We start from the raw sequence: 21,509 nt of genomic DNA, 5'->3' as shown, positions 1-21,509 counted from the left end.
TCAACCGGCCATTTATATCTATCTCTGTTACATGCATTAAAATACAGACCATGCAGATGAAGTGATCAGGGTTAGACGATGTTCAAAAATTGACAGAAAAACAATTTACTTTTGAATTTAAACGGCAGACCCTTACTTTTGAATTTAAACTGAAGTCCCTGGCATATATTCTCATTGGGCAGATTGTAGCTACAATGTACACGATCGGCAACGTCTAACTTTAGGTGCTGATTTTGTTGCGCAACTTTTTTGCAGCCGATGCAAAAGTTGCATACAGTGTTCATACACCAGCAGAAAGTAGCCCAAAACGCGCAGTTTTTATGCAGCAGCTGACTAAAAAAGTTGCAGGTCGACACTACATGCTTTTCATATGTTCACACCATGGCGCTACTTTTGCAACATATTTTGGTAGCCGCAGCCTTGGAGGGGCAACATTCAACAGTACACCACCCACAGCTCAAGGTATCGTGTGTACCTTTTAGGAGAGCAAACCGGATTTGGCACTTTTCATTTTTGAACGTTCCTTCGAACATTGTGCACGCAACATGTGAATTTTCTTTTTTATGTCTTCATCGGGTATATGTAATTCAGAAGAAATTTCCGAAATAGCGGCTAGTGTCTTTTCTTTTGGTTGTGATAGAATGGGCTTTTTACGTTCCATAAACACTCCCTTGCTTCTACCGCTTCTATTAAACATTTTACTTGTTCTCTGTTCCAAATCGCTTGTTTTGACTTCGACATCGCAATTTGTCTCGGTTAATTCTTTACTAAATACCTACATATAAATCCTGGTACAACAGAATACTGCACCAATGTGTGTGCACAATAAAAGTTTCAACTGATTAGTAATCTTTTGCTGCACTCGCAACCTTCCTCAACAACTGTTCACACACGGCTATTTCTTAAACTGCGCGCAACAAAAAAGTAGCCTACGCAACCAAGCTGCGACCGCAACGTTGTATTCACACTTGCAGCATATCAAGTTGCGCAGTTTTTTAATGTGCTGCGCAACAAAAGTAGCTATGTCTGATACTACCTTTAATGGGATCTAAAAAATGGAAAAACCTAATAAAACACTAAATTTTCAAGTAAAAAACTTTTATTCTGAATTGACTAGACGTAATTTTTCGTTAATAAACTGCGTGATTTCCAATTCGTATCTACCTATCTGAAACTTACATAACTTCTATTGAAGAGAACGATAGTGTACTATCTAACAGATTTCTACAAAAAGAAACATTTCCGGTATCACTAACATAAACTTGATATATCACAACTTAAATACGATCGATAGTCTTCGATGGTATTCGGAATTTTCACGTCGTTAAGTACCCAGTCTTTACAATTTATTAACAGATATACAGGGTATCCCAAATATAATTACACTAATAAGTAATCTAGCAACTCCACAAGACGTATAATTCTCATTTCAATGAACTTTGCAACATGAAATTTTAAATTTCTAAAAAAAATGTTTTTTGATATCTCTCAAAAGATTTCTTAGAGTTCTACTGAAAATAAAATGACAGTTTTTAACCAAACAATATTAGGTTCAAATTAAACGCAATTTTATTTGGGATATTCTGTATGAATAACGTAATTACACAATACATGTAACTTTTCAAAACTACCTATTTCGACAATAAAGAATAGAAATGCGATTTAAACTTAAATACATAAGTATGCCTTCTGGTACAATTTTTTTATAATAAAAGCAGAATAAGATAAGTATACTACAAGAATGTGCTAATTATAAAAATAGTAATATTATTTTAGGCAAAATCGCAGAAATCTTTAGAAAAATCATTTTGTCTTTTTTATGCATTATATAGGGTGTAATCATAAATAAATATGATCAAGCAGGCCATGAAATCACATTTTATGTTCAAATAAACGTTACATTGCTATCATCTATCACTAGAACTAAGTGATTAAAAATTATTTCTATATTTAAAATTAGGAAATATAAACATATAATTTTTTTTAAAGATTTCTGCTTCAAATATATGCGTTTTTACCCGACATTAGCACAATATAAGAACTTATATTATTTCATAAAATTATAGACCTATCTATTTACTGTAATCTTTGGCACCTTTTACAGAGAATTTACCTTCACACACTACACTGCCAAACAGATAATGAAATTGAGCTTTTTATGAACAAATTTAACTAATGACCTACTATGATAAAGAAAAAAAAAATGTTTGATTATTTATTATTATTGTCATCTAGACAAGTCTGTATCGCCTGATAGATATATGTATATATAAATATGAATTAAATAAATTTTAATAAATAAATTAAGTATGTATCTGCAGAAGAAGAAAACGTTTTCAATGTTTGTACGTACACGTAATTAGGAATATTTTAAGATATGTTTTTTTTTGTTTGACACAAAACATAGAAAAAAAACTTAAAAAAATAAACACTTTAACATTAAAGAGAAACATGTAAAACGATTAGAGGCTAAATATTTTTTGGTTTCTATATTCCACAAGTCTTTTTTAAGTGTTTTACATGCCTACTCTTATAATCGATTTAAAAAATATCTAAAAATAACATTGTCTTTTTTAAACACAAAGAAAGATACAGTGAAAAATTTAATATGAATTGGCAACAGTTATTAAGTTGTTTCCCATAAAAAGGAACGATTTTTAAAGATCTATTTCATCAAGTTTGCTTAGAATTGTATTTGAAATATTTACAAACTCACACTGTTATCAAGTCATATTAACAAACTTTACAAAACACAAAAAATGTACTACATAGTTCTAAACTGAATTTTTCGATTTATTTTTTATAAAAACGTACGAAAAAATAAATAAATACATATATAAATGAGAACGCTTAAAATGGAAAAATATAGCTGAGCTTTTATGCCTACTTATAACTAAATTTGGTAAATATAAAATAATGAATGTAAAAAATAATAACGAGAAACAAAACATCTAAACAACTGTCGATATGGCGACAGGATGCAACGGAGATCTGGGCGAATGAAATCGAAGAAGTTCTGTCACGGTGATCGCGACTTGGACCAATCCCTTTCCTTCTAAAACGTCAGCAGCGCAGCATACAAGGTTCTTAAAATAAAATAAAAAAAAAACATTATTAATAATTATACTATATCCTACTGGTTTCTGGCGTATTTAATCATCTGAGGATATCGCCATTACTGAATAAAACAATGCTAAAGAGAGAAGTCAAATAGTTGATTGAAAGAATTGGGAAGATACGCAACCTAAAAGGTAAATTCGCAACAAGGAGGACTTTGATTGCCCCCTGCGTCTCAAGTGCTGTACGGTGGAGCCTTTACTCGTTCTGCGGCTAACGCAAAAAACACTAATTTTCTCTAATTCGGCTAGCGAAGGCATATCGAAGACGCTGTGGAACTGAAAGCGACAGTGTTGCCATATTAAAATGTGTAATATTATCTGTAATACGTTTGACGAAAATTTTCTTTGGATGAAAAATCCGCGTTTATGTATTGAAAATTTATTCGTGTTAAACATAGAATAAACATCAAAAATAAAAATTCTTTTATAGGTGCTGATTATTTTGTATGATCGAAAAAAGTCGTTTAGTTGGCTTGGAAATTTGGAAATGACGATTATTGACATTTAGCATAATATTTTACATATGAAGTAACAGCGATCTTCATTTCTAAGCCAACTGTGACGCCGTTCTTTGTTTAATCATATAATATTATATTAAATTGTTTAATGATAGAAAATCCGTATTATTAATGTACTGTACGCAAAAATCCGTAAATCTACTGATTAATCCGTTGTTCTGGCAACACTGTCTCCGGCAACCACCCACTCTGCCGACTGAAAGCAGAACTACGATACAGTATTATTTATCCGCTGCGCTGTAAACGACTATCAGCGCGCAGCGACGCGACGCAGAGCTAAACTAAATCTCGGACAGGGTCAGTAGCGGCGACGGTATCATCAGCCCATAAGGTTGCGCCTCTTCTTATTTCTTTAATCAACGATCAAATACTATTTTTATATTCACACACTCAAGACAGAAATTACGTCATGGAAGCCATCTTGAGACACCTCGTTTGTCTAGGGTGTTCATATAAGTTTCTGGAAATTCTGGACAAGTGAGCTCTGAAATCCGGATAAAATCCGAACTTTGTCGAAAAATAAATTTGAATAAATTTATTTATGTAAAGCATCTAACTAGACAATACATGACAGTGAGAGGTGTTATCTGTCAATTTATTAAATTTTCTGTCATTGTTTGAATGTCATCTGACGTGCACACTTTACTTTAAAGGAGAAATTAAAGGTAATTGAAGAAATGTTAAGTATTCTCTTTTGCCTTTGTGAGCGGTACTAAGATTTAGGCAAAACTAAATATTGCACGTTATACTTCCAAACCAATTTACCCGTTGTATATACTATAATTAGCAAAGTCTGTCCAACTAGCCATGGAAGATTTCGACATTAAAAAAATGACAGAAAATACAATTGACTTGTGAATTAAAATGACAGGCACAACTCTTACTGTCGTGGATCGTTGTATAGACCTGTATTCATAAAGCGCACGTTTATTTTACAACTAGTTTTATGCAACGTCTATAAATCATGAAAGTCATTGTTTCTGAAATGAAAAAAGTATATCATTATATTAAACAAACTTTTTTACTTCGTAACTATTTATTGGAAAAGCCAATAAACAACACCAAATGGCATAAAATAAAATAAATATTCCTATGACTATACCAAGAAAAACACCAATATAAAATTAAAATAAACATTTCAATTTAAAAAAATACGCTAAAAATCTACAAAAATAATTATCAACAAAAAAAAAAGAAATACATAAGCTTAAGTTTTGAACTCGGGTTAGCGTCTCGTACCATCGCCAGTCTTTGTTTTTCTAATAATACTGAAAATGTTAGTATAATGACTAGAACAGCTTAAAATAAACAAGAGATTCTTAAATATTACACTTATATGCGAATATTAAGCTTAATTAATGTGTATAATACAAAAATACACCTAAATTGTTTGTTTTGCCGTACGTATTAAATTACTTAATTATTAAATTTTCATGGAAACTAAAATATCTAAATCAATAACACAACTACCTTAGCTATATAGAAGCGACAGTACAGTCGGCTCCTTTGAAGTATGTGTTCCTAATTTTTGACCTTGAGGTCACATATTTTGACAATAATAAGTCTTACTTGTACGCTGAATAAAATGTTTAATAAAAGCAATTTATAAATACATTGAGAAAAATTATTTCTTTATAATACTATAGCTCTTAAAATATTGTGAATTTTTTGGTCTAGAAACGATTGACGTTAATTCACAAATAAATGAATGTTATCATTGTAAAAATGAGTCTCTCTAGTTAGACATTCTAAAAATATTTGTGAAGCTAGGTTAGCTCAAAACGTGTCGTGTTAGCTTCTTTGGCGATACATAGAGGCCAAGATAGCATAACCTCAAATACACTATCTAATGTATATTTTCGTGTTTTTTAAATATTAAAATAGGTTTCTCCAAACATCACTTAAATAACATTTTAGAGAATACCCATCTGGTCATCGAAACTGCGTGGTCTTGATTTTAAAGTGTAAGACAGTGATGTCGACAGCTTAATGAAAAATAAATGTATTAAAAAGAGATAAAAGTTAGGTTGATACATTTCTTCTATGCGATATTGCCGGATTTTTCCAAAATTTCAAACCTCACAAGTAGGCGTTTACGAAAAATGGTGCATCTAGGGTTGGAACTTTATTTTTCACAATTAGTTACTCATTTTACTACAGCTGTAATAGATTAAATTTAGCTTAGATGTATTATATTCAATTCAGTAGTATACATGAAAGTTTTTAAAATAGTTTATTTTTTTCTACACACATTTTCCTACAAACGTAAAAACCGGCAACACTGTATGCCGCTATTTATTTTGTCTCTCTGTCTGTCAACCGGTCATTTATATTTATCTCTGTCGTATGCATTAAAATACTAGTCTTAGAGCTAGCAACGTTTTCGAGAAAGTATTTTAAGACGTCTGCCTCTTTGATATATCTTTTACTATGCTCTCTGGAACAGCATGCGGCCCGTCTGGCTGCCGATACCCGTTGGGTTTACTACTGCGCATCGGAAGAAGATCCTATATTTTTTATTAATTTAGTCCTATAAATTCTAGTATTGAATATAAATCGAACATGTCTCCATAGCGCAGTGCGTAGACTTTTCGACCGCGAACCGATAATTCAGAGTTCGAATTCGGGTCAGGCCAAAGACTTTTTTATTTTATTTTCGTTTATATTCTGATAGTAAAGTATTAAATAATTCTGGTAATTAAAAAAAACAAATATTTAATACTTTACTATCAGAATATAAACGAAAATAAAATAAAAAAGTTTTTACCCTCACCCGGATTCGATCTCTCAATCATCGGTTCGTGGTCGGAAACTCTACGCACTGCGCTATGGAGACATGTTCGATTTATATTCAATACTAGAATTTATAGGACTAATAAAAATATAGGATCTTCTTTCAATGCGCAGTAGAGAACGCAACGTTTACGGGCAGCCAGACGGGCCGCATGCTGTTCTAGAGAGCATAGTAAAAGATATATCAAAGAGCCAGACGTCTTAAAATACTTGTTTTTCCGACGTTGCTAGCTCTCGTACTATACAGACCACACAGATGAAGTGACGGGCTAGTTTAATTTTGGTTTATTATATTTCCATATGGTAGGTTTTTAGTATTTTGTTTGAGAGATGTCGTAGGACTGAGGAGAACATAAGAAAAATTTTCAAATTTAGTTTCCATGAAAACGCAGCAATGTCCTTTATCACTATAAATTTTGAAAGATTTTGAAAGATATGTCTAATATATAATTTAAAAGCTAATATATATGAGAAATAAATTTTATATGTTAGAGAATGACAACACTCACTCTTGGGTTAATTCAGTTTTAGTTGGCTTGGAAATGACGATCGATGGCATTAACTACATAAAATGACAGCGATCTTTATTTCCAAGCCAACTCTGATGCACTTTTTTTTTCGAAATGTATCTTTATTATATCATTAGTAATTTTGATAATAAGTTAGAATAAGGCAATGTTCAAAAGAGGGAATAGTTTACATAGTAAAACATAAGCTAGACATGTAAAACTTGGTTAACATAAAAAATGCAATTAAAGGCATTATTAGTACAGCATTATCTAATTAAACAGGTCATTAGACAGAAACGCATACTCTAAATATAAAACTTATTAATCATAGGCCACATATAAAATTTACAAGACCTAATATAAGATGGCTATTGTCTTTATGTTTGTAACCAATCAATAGCATTTATCAAAATCACCCTCTTTATTTATTTAGCACCTTGAAAAATCAACTTTAATTAAACCTATCTATTACGTAGGCACTGAGAGAGGTTAGGTTTTTGTTATTTCTCGTTATCTTTTACATTTTAAACGAAAATCTACGCTTACAATATTAGTTTTGAATCTCTAAAGCTTAATTAATTTTAGTTGTAGCACCTAAGAAAATTTTAGAAAATGATTTAAGGTTAGAAATACTTTTGAGGCACTAATAGTAACGTTATCGTAAAGCAACCAACTAATCACAACTTCGCGAAGCATTTAAAGCGAAAATAATACAATATTTAAGTACAACCAATGTTGCAATTTTAGATAGTATCTGCCTTTGGCACAACACACTGAATTATAATTATAATCACTGGATTTAATTTAAACTGATTTATAATAGATTGATGATATTCAGGATTTAAATGATTAAAAAAATTGTAAGGTTATTGCTTTTTAGAAAACATTTTTTTTGTAAACAATTTTTCAATTTAGGGTTTGGCCATTATATGGAAAAATCAAATCGATTTTTTACAAAAAAAAACTTCATTAAACATGTTCCTTCGTTTTCAAAAATACCTTCGGAATTTTTTCATTTACACCCTTTATAATTATTCACAAAAATTTGGAAAAATGCTTAAAACACTTTTTTTATATGATTTTCTTACTATATTAATTCTGCACTAATTTTTTTCGTCAATATACTGATTGACAAATCATTATGTAGGTATAAAGACCTATAATTAATTATAATTTTTAAAAACAATTCAAATCAAAATTATAGTATAGATATAAATATATACATACAATATGATCGAAAAAAACGGTGTCAGCGATGGCTATGAAGCGAAGATCGCTGTCATTTTCTATGTCAATTTGTAATGAAAATGTCATTAATCGTCATTTCCAAGCCAACTAGACGGTGTTTTTTTTTCGATCATACGGTACGTTTACCCACACTTAAGAACGTGGAAAGATTTTAAAAATATTTGTTCCAAAAAAGAATACATTTAAAAATCACACATAATATAAAAATTGAATAATAAATTTTGGTTGTAAATGGAATGTGTCCTTAAATACTTTTTTATAAATAGTTAAATGCCATAAGTATATTTACGCACACAATATAATTGTTACATTAATTTTATATAATGAATATATCAAGCCTTGTTTCCACAGATGATAACTTACTATAATAATATAAAACTATTGACTAACGTAAAACAGCTTCTAAAACCAAAAATTAATTCTCAGAATATTAATTTATTATCACACGCATTATTTGTATACTCTGTACAACCATCATTCAACTCTTAACAGATATCGATTAGTTCAAAATTAAAAATCGGTTGTGCTGTCAAACAAAATTTAAATCCGTTGCCAAACATATTTGACAACGTTAAGTTGGAACGCACTCAACTAGTAACTTCCGAACGCAGTTTAAATTTTTTAACCAATATGAACTGATCTCAGATATACCCTAAAACGGATATTAGATAAATAATAACGAAGTAAAGTTGTACGACGACTGTACATGCTTTAAGAACTTTCAATACTTACTCAAAAAACCATGATTAACTGAAATTATTATGTATAAAGTTAGAGTCAATTCATAAAGAAAGTAAAGCTGAATACAAAATTCAACTTCATGACTTGAATTTTAACTATATTGAGTGCGTAAATCAAAATTTCCTTTATAAAATAACCAATTCCTTAGAGAAAATACTGTTTGTTTTTAATTAGGCGGTGGGAACAGAATCAGTAGCACCACAGTGCCGAGAAACACTGACAGAAGCACAAGTGAGACTGCGGTATCCCACATCGTAGGAGGCCCCCTCACTTTGCTAACGTTAATTTTATCGAGCTTCGATTCTTCTGCAGTATATTTCTTAGCCAATCGTTGTTGTTCTTCTATTCTACACAGATCTTCGACTGTGTCGACCAAACGAGACAGTCCTCTGCCGTTTAGGCCCTCGGTGACGTCAAGGGTGGTGCACAGGAACGCCTGCAACCAACCACAGTCTCACTCTTACTGTCTGTCAGTGTTTTTGGCAGGAGTAACGCTAAAAAGACAGTTCCATAACGTGTTATGAATGGAGAGAGAGAAGTGGAAGAGATAGTTAATAAGTCTAATACTAAGATAGAACTTTTTAAAAGAGTAAGATTTACATGGAAGAAAGTGAACATGTACAATTCAGTTGATATATTATTTATTAAACTATTTTATAGTATACATTACGTTATAACTTCTTTAAATGCTGGACTTAATATAGTGTTTGCATTATGAAAACTACTAGGGTCTCTAGTCTAGGGCTCTATAAGTTTAAACATGACACTACATGAGAAGTTGTGATATTTTATGTAACAATGCCTAATCATTATGAATCTGATTTCTTTTTTTAACAGTTTTGCTGTCATATATGCTTATTAAATAATTTTGGATGTATTTCAATCACTCATGATTTTTTGCGTCAACGTACTGTATCAAATAAAAACAACGTTACAGTAGGTGCAAATATTACCATTTCTGTTCGCGCTTTAGTATGTTTATAGTCGAAGTTTTTAACAGTGTCAAATGATCTCGTGAGTTATTAGAACTTCTTGTTAAACTACAGAACAACTTTGCTATACAGAAGCGACAGTAAGCATAGGCTCCTTTGAAGTGTCCCAAATTTTTTGACCTTGAAAATATACCGGGTGCGTCTCAAAAGTGACTCACCCCTATAACTTTTTTATTTTTTCAGATAAAAAAACGAGATTTAGTACGTTAGTATATGACATAAATTAGGATTGATTGACGTATTCAATTGTTTTCGGTCACTTCCTGTTTCACCGGAAATGACTACAACTCCTGGTTTTTAAATGAAGACCCCTCGGTATTTTTTTACTTTATTCAATAGAAAATTGCAGGTCTTCTTCATTCATTCAGACATTCTGAATAGAATGACATATCATATGTCAACTTTTAACATATTCGCTTTAAAAACATTGTATTTTAAATTTCAATCTTGTGTGTCTCCTAGATAAAAAATTAGTGCCAACACTATTTTTTTATGAAGGAGTGCCGAGGAACACTGATTAAGGAGCCTTAGAAAAATATATTTGATCGTGTAATCTTTTTAGTGTCTTGTTCAGGTCAGTTAAAAGATGACCAAATCGTATTTTTAATCATATCTCGATTTTTCCTTAGAACGAGGGTGGATCATTAGCATATTTGGAAAAAGCATTTTTTTACGAATAATTTTATACCACACAATTTGTATTTGTAGTCAAATTGTCGTTATGAACCGCATGTTACAATTTCAAATAAACCATATGCGAAAATGTCAAAAGTTGACATATGATATGTCATTCTATTCAGTGTCATTTTCTATCGAACAAAGTCAAAAAAATACCGAGGATGCCATTTAAAAATATTTAATAAAAATTTCAAATGAATCACAGAGAGATGTCATTGTTCATCTCAAGTAATAATAAACATAGTAAAGCTTCAACAGATATGAGAATTCCGCACCCATTATGACATCTTTTTAATTCAGTCACAAGGCATATCGTCAAAAAAGTCTACTATGGGTATTTTGCCACCCTAAAAAAATCTACAAAATAAAATAGTTATTTTTTGTAAACAGTGCTACGTTAATACAAAAAATAATTATATTATTTTGTAGATTTTCTTACAGTCGCAAAATACCCATAGGACTTTTTCGAAGAGATGAATCCGCCACAGAGGTCCAAAAAAGTCCTTTTATTTTCAATTTTCTTCGGTACACAATATACTAAATATATTAACTGTTTAAATTTATGATATATAACAAAAACTATGGTTTTTCGAACTCCAAATCATCTATTACTATTATTTTTACCGATAAGATCTTTGTAACTGAAGATAAATCAGAGGAAAAGAATGATTAAAACAATGTAATTATAAGTAATGTTCTTAATTTACTTAGGTTAGTGTAAGGCATGAAGCGAAAAATTGTTATTAGTCAAAAATAGTTGGTTAGTCATGCAGGATAAAACTCATATATGTATATGAAATATCTTTAAAGCGTCCACCTACTAACACTAACACAGACCGTCAATAAGAGTAAATTCATAATAAAATATCAGAAAATAATTCATAAAATGTATAAAAATAAAGCAGACAAAACAAAAAGTACTAAAATATCTTTAAAATTCAAAATAATTGAGTCTAATAGAGTAAATTTAGTCTACACTATCATGCATGTTAGTGTTCAATATATTATGTATCTATTGAAAACTGACATAATGCTTAAAAAATATCTATATTTTTTTTCTAAAATCTAATAAAATAAATTGTACTTTTTTAAAAATTAAGTCGTATTTTTGACAAATTTAATCAAAATAATGCACACTAATAAAATTTAAACATCGCTTTAACAAAAATTATAACACATTAAACACTTAAAGTGCTGACTTACCTCATCTACACCAATCTTGCGACAAGCTTCGATAAAATTATCTACATTCCTTCGACACCTGGCCATTGTTAATTTAGGCTAGAAAAAGAAAATTACATTAATATAGCATACTTTCGAAAATATGAAATTACTTACAACTGCTGGGGAAGGAACGTGTATGCTCGCCACCGATCTAGGCTTAATATGATTGGCCAAATGACATAACACGACGCCATCTGTCAACGCTGAAGCTAGGTCCTCTGGAAGCGCCATCTTCAGTCTGGTTTCGATAATCTAATCAAATAAAAATAAGGTTAAGCTCTGTTACTTCGTTGTCGTTAATGTTAGTCAAACATTAATGGTTTTAATAGACACGTCTATGCAGAATTTGAAGAACAGACTTACGTTTCTTAGTTGGTTGATGAGATCAGTTTCTTCTCTCGCCTTGTCTATCTCTCTTCTCATCGTGAACGACATTTTTTCGTTAAGTATGGTGTCTTTGGTCCAGGTAATGGTCCGCGTTGTTTTTATACCATTCGATGTTTTAGGAGTTGTATTACTACCATTTACGTATCCACTTGGTGATAGTCTGGCACTAATATTGTTACCCTTACCTGTAATAATCAGATATCAACGAAAATTATTATTGTTATAGCCGGAACATTTGTAATATTTTACGGTAGTTCTTTGATATTACCATTAAAAATCCTTGTTATTATTTTGATTTCGAGAAATTAATAAAATTTATGTATTCTTAATTTTAAATTTTAAAATATCGTGTGGAGTGAAGACTACACATCCTGTAGTATAGGCCAAAAAAAAATGGAAATATTGTCATTAAGTAAGTCTAACCCCGTTTAGACTTACTAGTAAGTCTAACCTAGGTTAGACTTACTACTTCTAGTAAGTCCAATCCAGATCAGACTTCCCAAATCTTGTGATATTAAGGAATGTGTAAGGGTAACTTCAGAGATAGATTTTATTGGTCCAGGACTTGCTACAGGTATACCAAAGAGTACAATTTGAAGCTATAAAAAATTGGTTCTGAGATCAACAACACTAATGGGACACTAATAGTCAGCCAACCAGACGACAAAAAAGTTTAAAAACTTCTTTGCTCCAAGTAGAAATCGGGTGCTATCATATGACGACCTCCATTTGTGTCAGATGCGTCTATTCAATAAAAGCCTTCACTACAGACTATTCAACTAGCAGGAATTTTTAATAGCCAACCAGTGAAGAAGTAAAGAATAACCAGCAAAGGTTGATTTCGACAGACAACCTATTCTTTCATTGAATATAGGCTATAGTGCCATGATAGTGATGAACACTATACTATAGTGACATGATAAACATGATAGTCAAATACTAGAGAGGTTGTAATGGGTAAAAATTAAGCATAATAAACCTTAAGACTGCAGTGTTACGTGGAAGAGTGATCAAACGACTGTTTGGGTTAAAAAATATTATTAGACTGGAAGGGAAATCCCCCAAAGGTCTAAGACAGTTGAGATTTCTTAGGACTTCTTCGCGATCGAGAAAAATCAAAGATTTTCCTTGAATTAAGTAAAAACAATCTTCGGATTGTTACAGGTTTTTAACAGGACACTGTCTCCCTCAATGGACGTCTCAGTACAATGAAGCTAAGAAGCAACGGCGAATACAGATTCAGTGGGGAAAATGAGGAAACACCTTATCACTGAGTGCGCCGAGACGACAACCATTGGTGCCATAAATTTTGGTAGGGCTGATATCGGAGATGGAGAACTAACCTCTATTAATCCGTCTCAGAGACTGGCTTTAGTCAAAGCCCTGAGACTGTATGATGAGATACAAATCCTCAACTTACCATTGACTATAGGAGTTAGATTACTAACAGGCACATTGTCATGCGACAGTATCCCCGTCGATCCTTTAGTAGGCGACTTTGGCTTGACGTAGTCCTGAATCAGTCTTGGTTTCCCTTCCACACCGTTGTTCCCGTTCATATAAAGGTGCGTTGGAGAAAAACTCGTGTTCCTCGATGGTGTAACCTTCTGCACCGGCTTCTTCGTGGTCGACGTGTCGTCGAATATGTGCTTGGGGCTGCTGAAGGCCGAGTTCAAGGGCGTGGGGTCCGACTTGGACGTGGCCATGGTCTGATGCGAGAGAGCCGGTTGGTGGGTGGGCGTGTTTGGTTCGGTTTTGTAGCTTTGGTCGTCGGAGTCTTTTGTACGGTATATCGAAGGCACGTCTTGCGCGCGTTGCTGTTTTAACGCTTCTTTGTATTCTCTAAAAAAAGTTAAAAAAGGAGCGTTATAATCAAATTAAATATCGAAAAGACTTTTCTCATAATTTAATACATGTTCAACTTTATTTAACTCTCTGGTTATACCACTACTTTAGGGAACTACATTCTAAAATATGTCCAAAGAGTCAGAAAATATTTAGACAGATTAAAATACGAATAGGTTTCTTTTACTTAAATTGTATTAAGTCGGATCAACTTTTACTAATACCAATTAATTTTTATTTAATTTTTTATAAAAGACTTTTGACATTAAGATTTTTGACAGATTGTGCTTGTGATTTTAACAGTTTGTACGTAGCCAAGCCGGGAAAAGGTTCGTGATGACTATTTTATTTAACTATTTTTTTAAGCTGGTTAACATTTATATGTAATCACTATCTGTAGTACATGTGGTTAATTTTAAAGAAGAAAGATTTCATGATCAAAAAATTACTTTAAACTTAACAAGAATCACAATGAAATGAATGTCTGACAATAACTTTCTAAAAAAGCGAATAAAAAAAATACATCAATATCGTGCAAAATCCCGTATCATCGAAAAAAAAACGGCGTCAAAGACGGCTGGGAATGACAATCGATGATAATTTTAGCGAGGTCATTCTCTAGACATCATTTACTAGCAATTCATTAAACTTGTCAAAAATTAACACTACTAATAATTACAGAGATAAAAAAGGAAAGAATTTTACCAGACATACAAATCTATTTCCAAAAAAATATTTTTCTCGAATTTTAAACTAGGTACACCATTTAAAAATCATTTTTACTCAACATAAAAATAAATTACGTTCTTAATTCCAACTGGCAATAAGCGGCTTTGAAAAGTAAAGAAGAGTATGGGACAAATAACGACTTCTAGGGCTTGACCTCGCCAAAATTATCATCGACTGTCATTCCCCAGCCGTCCTTGACGCCGTTTTTTTTTCGATCGTATGTTATCTTTACCTGTATGTCTGAATCTGTTGCAGAGGTTTCGTTTTGTCTTCAATTCCGTTTCCATTTGAATAATTATCGGCACACGGACTAAGGCGAACACTGGAAAGAAAAAATTAGCGCTATTTCAAAGCTAAACACATAAAAAACTAAAAAAAACACACTCAAGTCATCAGGCCAAAGAATCAAAAACCAACACATTACCTACTTCAACCTAATGATATTTTCATGTTGGATAAACGAAATTTGATATTGATATTGTTCAATGCGAATTTTCTCGACTTATGTTTATATCATGAAAAGACACACAAATTATTTGTGTGCCAATTCTTTAGGATCTGAATTTTGACACGATCTGGATCGATATGCAATATCAATATCATTAAAAGTTAAAAGTAACATGCATCGCTACTTCAACCTAGGTTTATTAAAAAAAAACACCATAAAGAAAGCAGAATCACCATCAATATCGCTAACAAGACTTATTTAGTCTTGCTCTTACAGCAAACATAAAACACCAATAATTTCTTTTATCTTTTAACACAGAAAATAAAAGCCACAAATTCACATTTTTATTTTACACTTAGTTTTACCTGGAATAATCTTTGATATTCTTTTGGCCGTCAAATCTGTCATAATCGCCGTTGCTCGATTTAACGTAGTCTTCGTCAGGTATCTCAGGTGGCGCTGGTGATATGGTCGAAGGCGTTGAAGTTGCCGATCTAGTAGCTAATTGGTCAATTGTCCTACCTAATATGGGAGTTGAAGGCCATGGTTTCTCGTCTCCTAGAATAGATAAATTATAATTATTCCAATCGCTTTAGTTTTAGTAAATTTGACGAAAGAATTAAAATAATTTTTATACTCTGTTTTACGACAAAAAGGCAGATGATTAATATTTTTTAAGTTAACTATGGATGGGTAATAATTTGTTTTAATATTGTCAAAAAGCTCCCTAAGAGTTACTTAAGCAATGAACTTATTATGTACTAAATTTACCTGTCATTTCCTGAGACCACCGCTTGTCGTACCCTACATCACTACTGGTACTGTATCCGCTGTCGACGTTGTGCCTTTTCTGTTTCAGTCTATTTGCCAGGTGGGGAGGTCCTGGTGATCCCGCACCGCCCTTTCTGGATCTCCTACCCAGCGTTCCCGTACCGCCTCCCGTTTTACTAATTATTTTCATCGCTTCAGTCTCCAGGTATTTGAATATGTGATACCTTTTTTACATTTTAGTAAACTGAAATAATGAACAATTATAGCAGCTTTTCAACAGTTCAGAACAAGCGCCCTCTATTAGATATTATGTAAATAGTCAACTATTTCTAGGTTTAGCGAAAAAAATTGAAAATTTTATATTAACTAATTATGAGAATATCAGAAATAAATGCAAGTATTTTAACTGGTAGTATAGTTCGATCCCAGAAACACGTCCATGAGGTTTTTTAGCGAAAAAAATTGAAAATTTTATATTTTTCTTGACATTTTCCTTTAAATATTGAAAAACTTTTGAGTGCCGCTTGTTCAGCTCCGGAAATTTGTTTATAGTGCTTCGAGAGAATGCAATGTTGCCACCTCCTACGTTATCCTCATTCTATATGTCTATAAGTTATAAGTTCACATTTTTAAATTTCTACAAAAAAATACATAAATTAATTTTATTCACTGTAGATTTTTTAATCATTGCAGATTATTATTAAGTATTGTGTAACGTTTACTATATTTTAAATACCTTTTTTACATTTTAGTAAACTGAAATAATGAACAATTATAGCAGCTTTTCAACAGTTCAGAACAAGCGCCCTCTATTAGATATTATGTAAATAGTCAACTAGTTTAACCTACATTTAAACAGACCAATTGATTGAATTTTTAGGTTATCCAATTCGTTTGAGATTTTACTCAAAACAGTAAATCTCTGACAAAACAAAAAAAAATAGGCAAATGTTACGTAAACCTCTAAATATACTTTTATTATTCGAATAGAAATATCAATTATTTTGGTGTTTATTCACAAAAACAATAGTGTGAGATAAAAAAACAGGGGAGTTTAAATTCTCAAAAAATAATCCTAAATAATTCAGATGGCATATGTATTTTGTGCTAAATATACGTATGCGTGTAGTGCTGTCAAGAATCGCAGTGAAATGTAGTGCTGTTAAGTGTACAGTTGCGGTTTTAGGTAAAGTGATAAAATGACGCTCTAAGCTAATTACATCGATTTGCTATCGTTTTCTAAAGTTATGTAAGTTTTTTACTTTTAACCTGAATTTTTCAAATCGTTTTTAAATCTTTCTAGTCAATATGTCAACACTGGGCGCCAAACAAGCTCAAATTCTGGTAATTGCTTGGTATTCGCGGCTGATTATCGATTGCTGCCGGCGGCTCTCAAAAGGTTGCCATTATTTTTTTAAAATTTCAAAGTTAAATAACTCTCTTGTAATATTAACTTGCAAATTCAAACATAAGCTGTCTAAATTTCCATGTCAAACGTGTGGCATACACATATTACAATGAAGTTATAAGCTGAGGCGCTTGTGAAACAAGTATACAGCTGCTTACAAACCAGCATACATGCCATAATTGTGATTTAACCACATACAGTATTGTCACCGGATTATCTTTACAAGAGGAAAAAGTAATATAATTTCGATATCATTCTTTGATAGATGGTTATTATTAATTGAGAGTAACGTCATATTTTTGCTGTTGTTAAAATATCACATTTTCTGATAACTATTGTCTCCCTTTCCGTAGCGTTGAATTAAATTAATATTGTCCTTTAACATTTTAAAACAGCAAAAATTATGACGTTAATTAAAATCTATCATTATATCAAATATCAAAGAATAAAAACGAAATTAAATTACCATAGAAACGCATTTTGATTTTTAGGACTTCTTTCAAAAACTTCTTTCAAATTTCAAAAATTCAACTGTATTTTCATGTTTTTCTTAATTTTCTCTAAATCGGTATAGAAATTTGCAAAAGTATAAAAGGGATCAATTGACTCCTTTCTTAGTATTTCCATTCAATTGGGTTTTGCAACTATTTTCAGTATTTTAATGTTTAAAAATTACTTACACTTGCCGGTGGACTGGTCAAAGGATTCTCGTCCACGTACAAATCGATTAACGTCTCCATTTCTCTCATTTCTATGGGCAAAGTGCCGATCCTGTTCGCTCTAAGGTCCAGCCTCATCAGTCTTAAATTCGTAATCTCTATAGGTACGGCCAAAAGTAGGTTGTTTCTCAACACCAGCGACTGCAACGATTTCAGTTCGCCCATCCTCGGTGGAAAATGGCTAATTTGGTTGCAGGAGGCGTCCAATTCCGTCAAATTGGACATTTTGCAGAGATCGTCCGGCAGGGAAGACAAACGGTTATTGGAAACTAACAAAATCTGAAAAAAAAAGAGAAAGACATTATAAAGATAAGTATAGTCATAGAAATTTTCAATAAATTATCCTCTCTAAGGATTTATTTTATTAAGTAGAAGTTGTTACATAAAAACAATTATTGGTATCTGGTAACAAATAAAATCAATAAAAAATAATCAACTTCTACATCCAAACTTTGACGTAATCTCCAAGTAATTAGATCAAAATAAAATCTATTCTAATATATAAAATCCTTAAGTGACTGACATACTGATTAATCACGATCCTGCTCAAAGCACTCAACGTAAGAAGCTCAATTTTGGCATACAGGTTGATTTTAGAGTGCAGAGGTTCGATAAGAAGGGATTTTTCGAAATCCCAGTTCCAAGGGGGTGAAACCACCCCTCAAATATTACAAGTTTCCGAAAAAACGCTTAAACACGTATATTTTATTTTGTTTTTTACATATTTTAAGATTTTTTAAAAATGTATACAGGGTGTTTCGAAAAATCTGGTCATTGATTAATCACGATCCTGCTTAAAGCGCTTGACGTAAAAAGCTGATTTTTGGAAAACAGATTGACTTTAGGGTGTAGAAACCGGTGAGTTTTTCTCTTAAAGAGAAAAACTCTTAAACACGTATATTTTATTTTGTTGTTTTACATATTTTAAGATTTTATATAAATTTATACAGGGTGTTTCATAAAATATGACCATTGAGTAATCACGATTCTGCTTAAACTGCTTGACGTTTAAAGCTGATTTTTGGCAAACGGATTGACTGTGGGGTGTAGAGGTTCGATAAGGAGAGGTTTCTCGAATCTCAAATTCCAAATGGGTGAAAACGCCCCTCCAATATTACAATATTTGTTATTTAAAAAACGGTTAGTCTTTCGGGAAAACGTTTGGACAAGCATAATTTATTTGGTTTTTTTAACATATTTTGAAATTTTTTAAAAAATCATACAGGGTGTTCCAAAAAGTTGGGTAACTTCTTAACCACGATTCTGCTTAAACTGCTTGACGTAAAAAGCTTATTTTTGGCAAACGGATTTTTCGAAAGTCAAATTCCAACGAGATGAAACTACCCCTCAAATATTACCAAGTTATATAATAATATCGCCATATTGTTTTTTCTCATGCTGACATAAATGTGAGAAAATTTTATCCAGTTTGTATGTTAATAGAAATTCTTGCTTTGCTTTATCATCACCATTACAAATGATTAATTCGACGCGAACGAAGTCGCTGGTACACGCAGGTACACGCTAGTATTATTATAATTATATTAAACAGATCTGAATGAAATCCACTAATTATTATATCAGGAAGCGTTGCAAGGTCGTGAAAAAAACCTTTTTGCATTTGGTTGAACACAAATGATAATAGTTCAAACGGATGTAATTTGAACTCGAACATTTTACTATGAATAATTTGAATAAAAAATAAGTACGTATATATAATTAATTAACAATTTAATAAACCTATTATTATTCTAAACATTTTAGATTGTTTAGGGAACTATAAATAATTGGCTATATTCTATATTCAAGTAATTAACAATTAATAATCAGTAAACAACTTAAAAATGCAAATAAGGTACCTACTATTAATAAAATGACCAACAAAATTACAAACCAAACCAAATCAGCCTTTTCTTACCATTATTAAAATAATTATAAAATATCAAAATATTACTGATTAAAAAAAAATGCGAATTTTATGGAATATCTAGAAAATATCAATAAGTTTTAATAAAAACATACTTTATCAAAAACCGCAAAATATCAGCATTGTAGGTTTTAAACTGTTGAAAAATATATACGGCCCAGTCCAGTGTTTCTAATTTTAGCAGTCGCTGCCACTAAATAAATTAATAGAATCGAAATACATGGAACAAATGTAAAGTTTATTCATATTTCAACAAACATGTCAAGGACAAGAGTTGACACAATCTGGTACTCTACTTTAAACGTCGGCATTTATTTAACAGTCAAAAAGTCCAAAGCTTTAACGTTATTTTATCCATTAATAATGTTTATTTTATTTAAAAGAAAAAAAATAATGATATGCAATAAATTATCTTTAAGTATGTATGTACTGTAGAGCAATTAAACTTAATGAAATAATTTATCGTTTAAATGAATATAAAAAGCATTACAAATCATTCAACAAACTCTTATAAATATTAATCTGGTTCATTGTTAAGGATGCAATTGAACATACGGTATATTATTCTTAAAAAGAGAAACCGTATAAGATCTACTGACAATTTTAGGTTAAGACTGTATTACAATATCACGCATCTCCATACGTTTATTCGAGTATAATCCTATTTAAAAAAGCGTGTCTTACAAGGCAAGTAACATAGAAATATTTATTGTTAACTATGTTTACTTAAGTATGCTAAGATCAACAATAATTGTTGCAATAATTTAGACTTTTTGTTATATCAATAGAAACAGTTCTTGATGAGAAACCCTATACAGGGTGGTCCGAACTGCAATCGGAAAACTTCAGCAACATATACTACAGATAAACATAAGTAAAAAAGTTCGTATAAAATTATGTCCCATAATGCTTCGTTTCGGAGATACAGGGTGTACAAGTTTCATTTATGTTTTTTTTCAAGTAGTTTCTAAACTAACGTGTTTTTGGACATGGGAAACTTGATTTCGATGTGGACTATCCCGTCAACATGTATAATTTTTGTCAATCATGACAAATATTGACTATTTTGATTAAGTAGTGTAGTGATATTATTTGTTTGAGTTTTAGTTTGTGCAATGTAAATTGCAAAGAACCGTTTAATAATATATTCTGTCTATTTATAAGTTATACATCATAACAGAATAAGAATACCATACCAACTAAGTGAAATTAGCCAAGAAAGATAAGAATTGGCAATAACTCAGTCATTTTTCGAAAAAAAACATATTATAGCTTATATCGTTGAAAAGCTTAAAAAATTGCGCCTTTTATGAAGTCATGGCCAACTATGATTTCCATTTAAAAAAACATATGTTTGTGTCGTATGTCAAAAATGACAGGCTTTAGAAAAAATCGAGGAACACAAACTCATTATAAATGTGATTATCTACAACTTTTATCTAAAAACTTTCTG

General features: G+C 31.4%; 1 protein-coding gene across 1 annotated transcript in view; it reads right to left on the bottom strand.

The window, feature by feature from the left end:
• Positions 1-8,974: 8,974 nt before the first annotated feature.
• The window catches only part of LOC115886282 (leucine-rich repeat and calponin homology domain-containing protein 1-like), a 43,144-nt gene continuing 30,609 nt past the window's right edge, over positions 8,975-21,509 (bottom strand). The window contains 9 exon segments of the mRNA XM_030905372.1: positions 8,975-9,364; positions 11,802-11,879; positions 11,937-12,074; positions 12,186-12,394; positions 13,630-14,051; positions 15,016-15,105; positions 15,597-15,789; positions 16,003-16,246; positions 18,091-18,408. Coding sequence (XP_030761232.1) covers positions 9,095-9,364; positions 11,802-11,879; positions 11,937-12,074; positions 12,186-12,394; positions 13,630-14,051; positions 15,016-15,105; positions 15,597-15,789; positions 16,003-16,246; positions 18,091-18,408 — 1,962 coding nt within the window. The 3' untranslated portion in view covers positions 8,975-9,094.

Source organism: Sitophilus oryzae, unplaced genomic scaffold (assembly GCF_002938485.1).
Source record: "Sitophilus oryzae breed Bouriz unplaced genomic scaffold, Soryzae_2.0 scaffold_481_pilon_pilon, whole genome shotgun sequence".
In the NCBI taxonomy this organism is placed as follows: Eukaryota; Metazoa; Arthropoda; class Insecta; order Coleoptera; family Curculionidae; genus Sitophilus; species Sitophilus oryzae.
The sequence above is the reverse complement of the archived record's forward strand: the minus strand, read 5'-3'. Positions and strand labels throughout refer to the sequence as shown.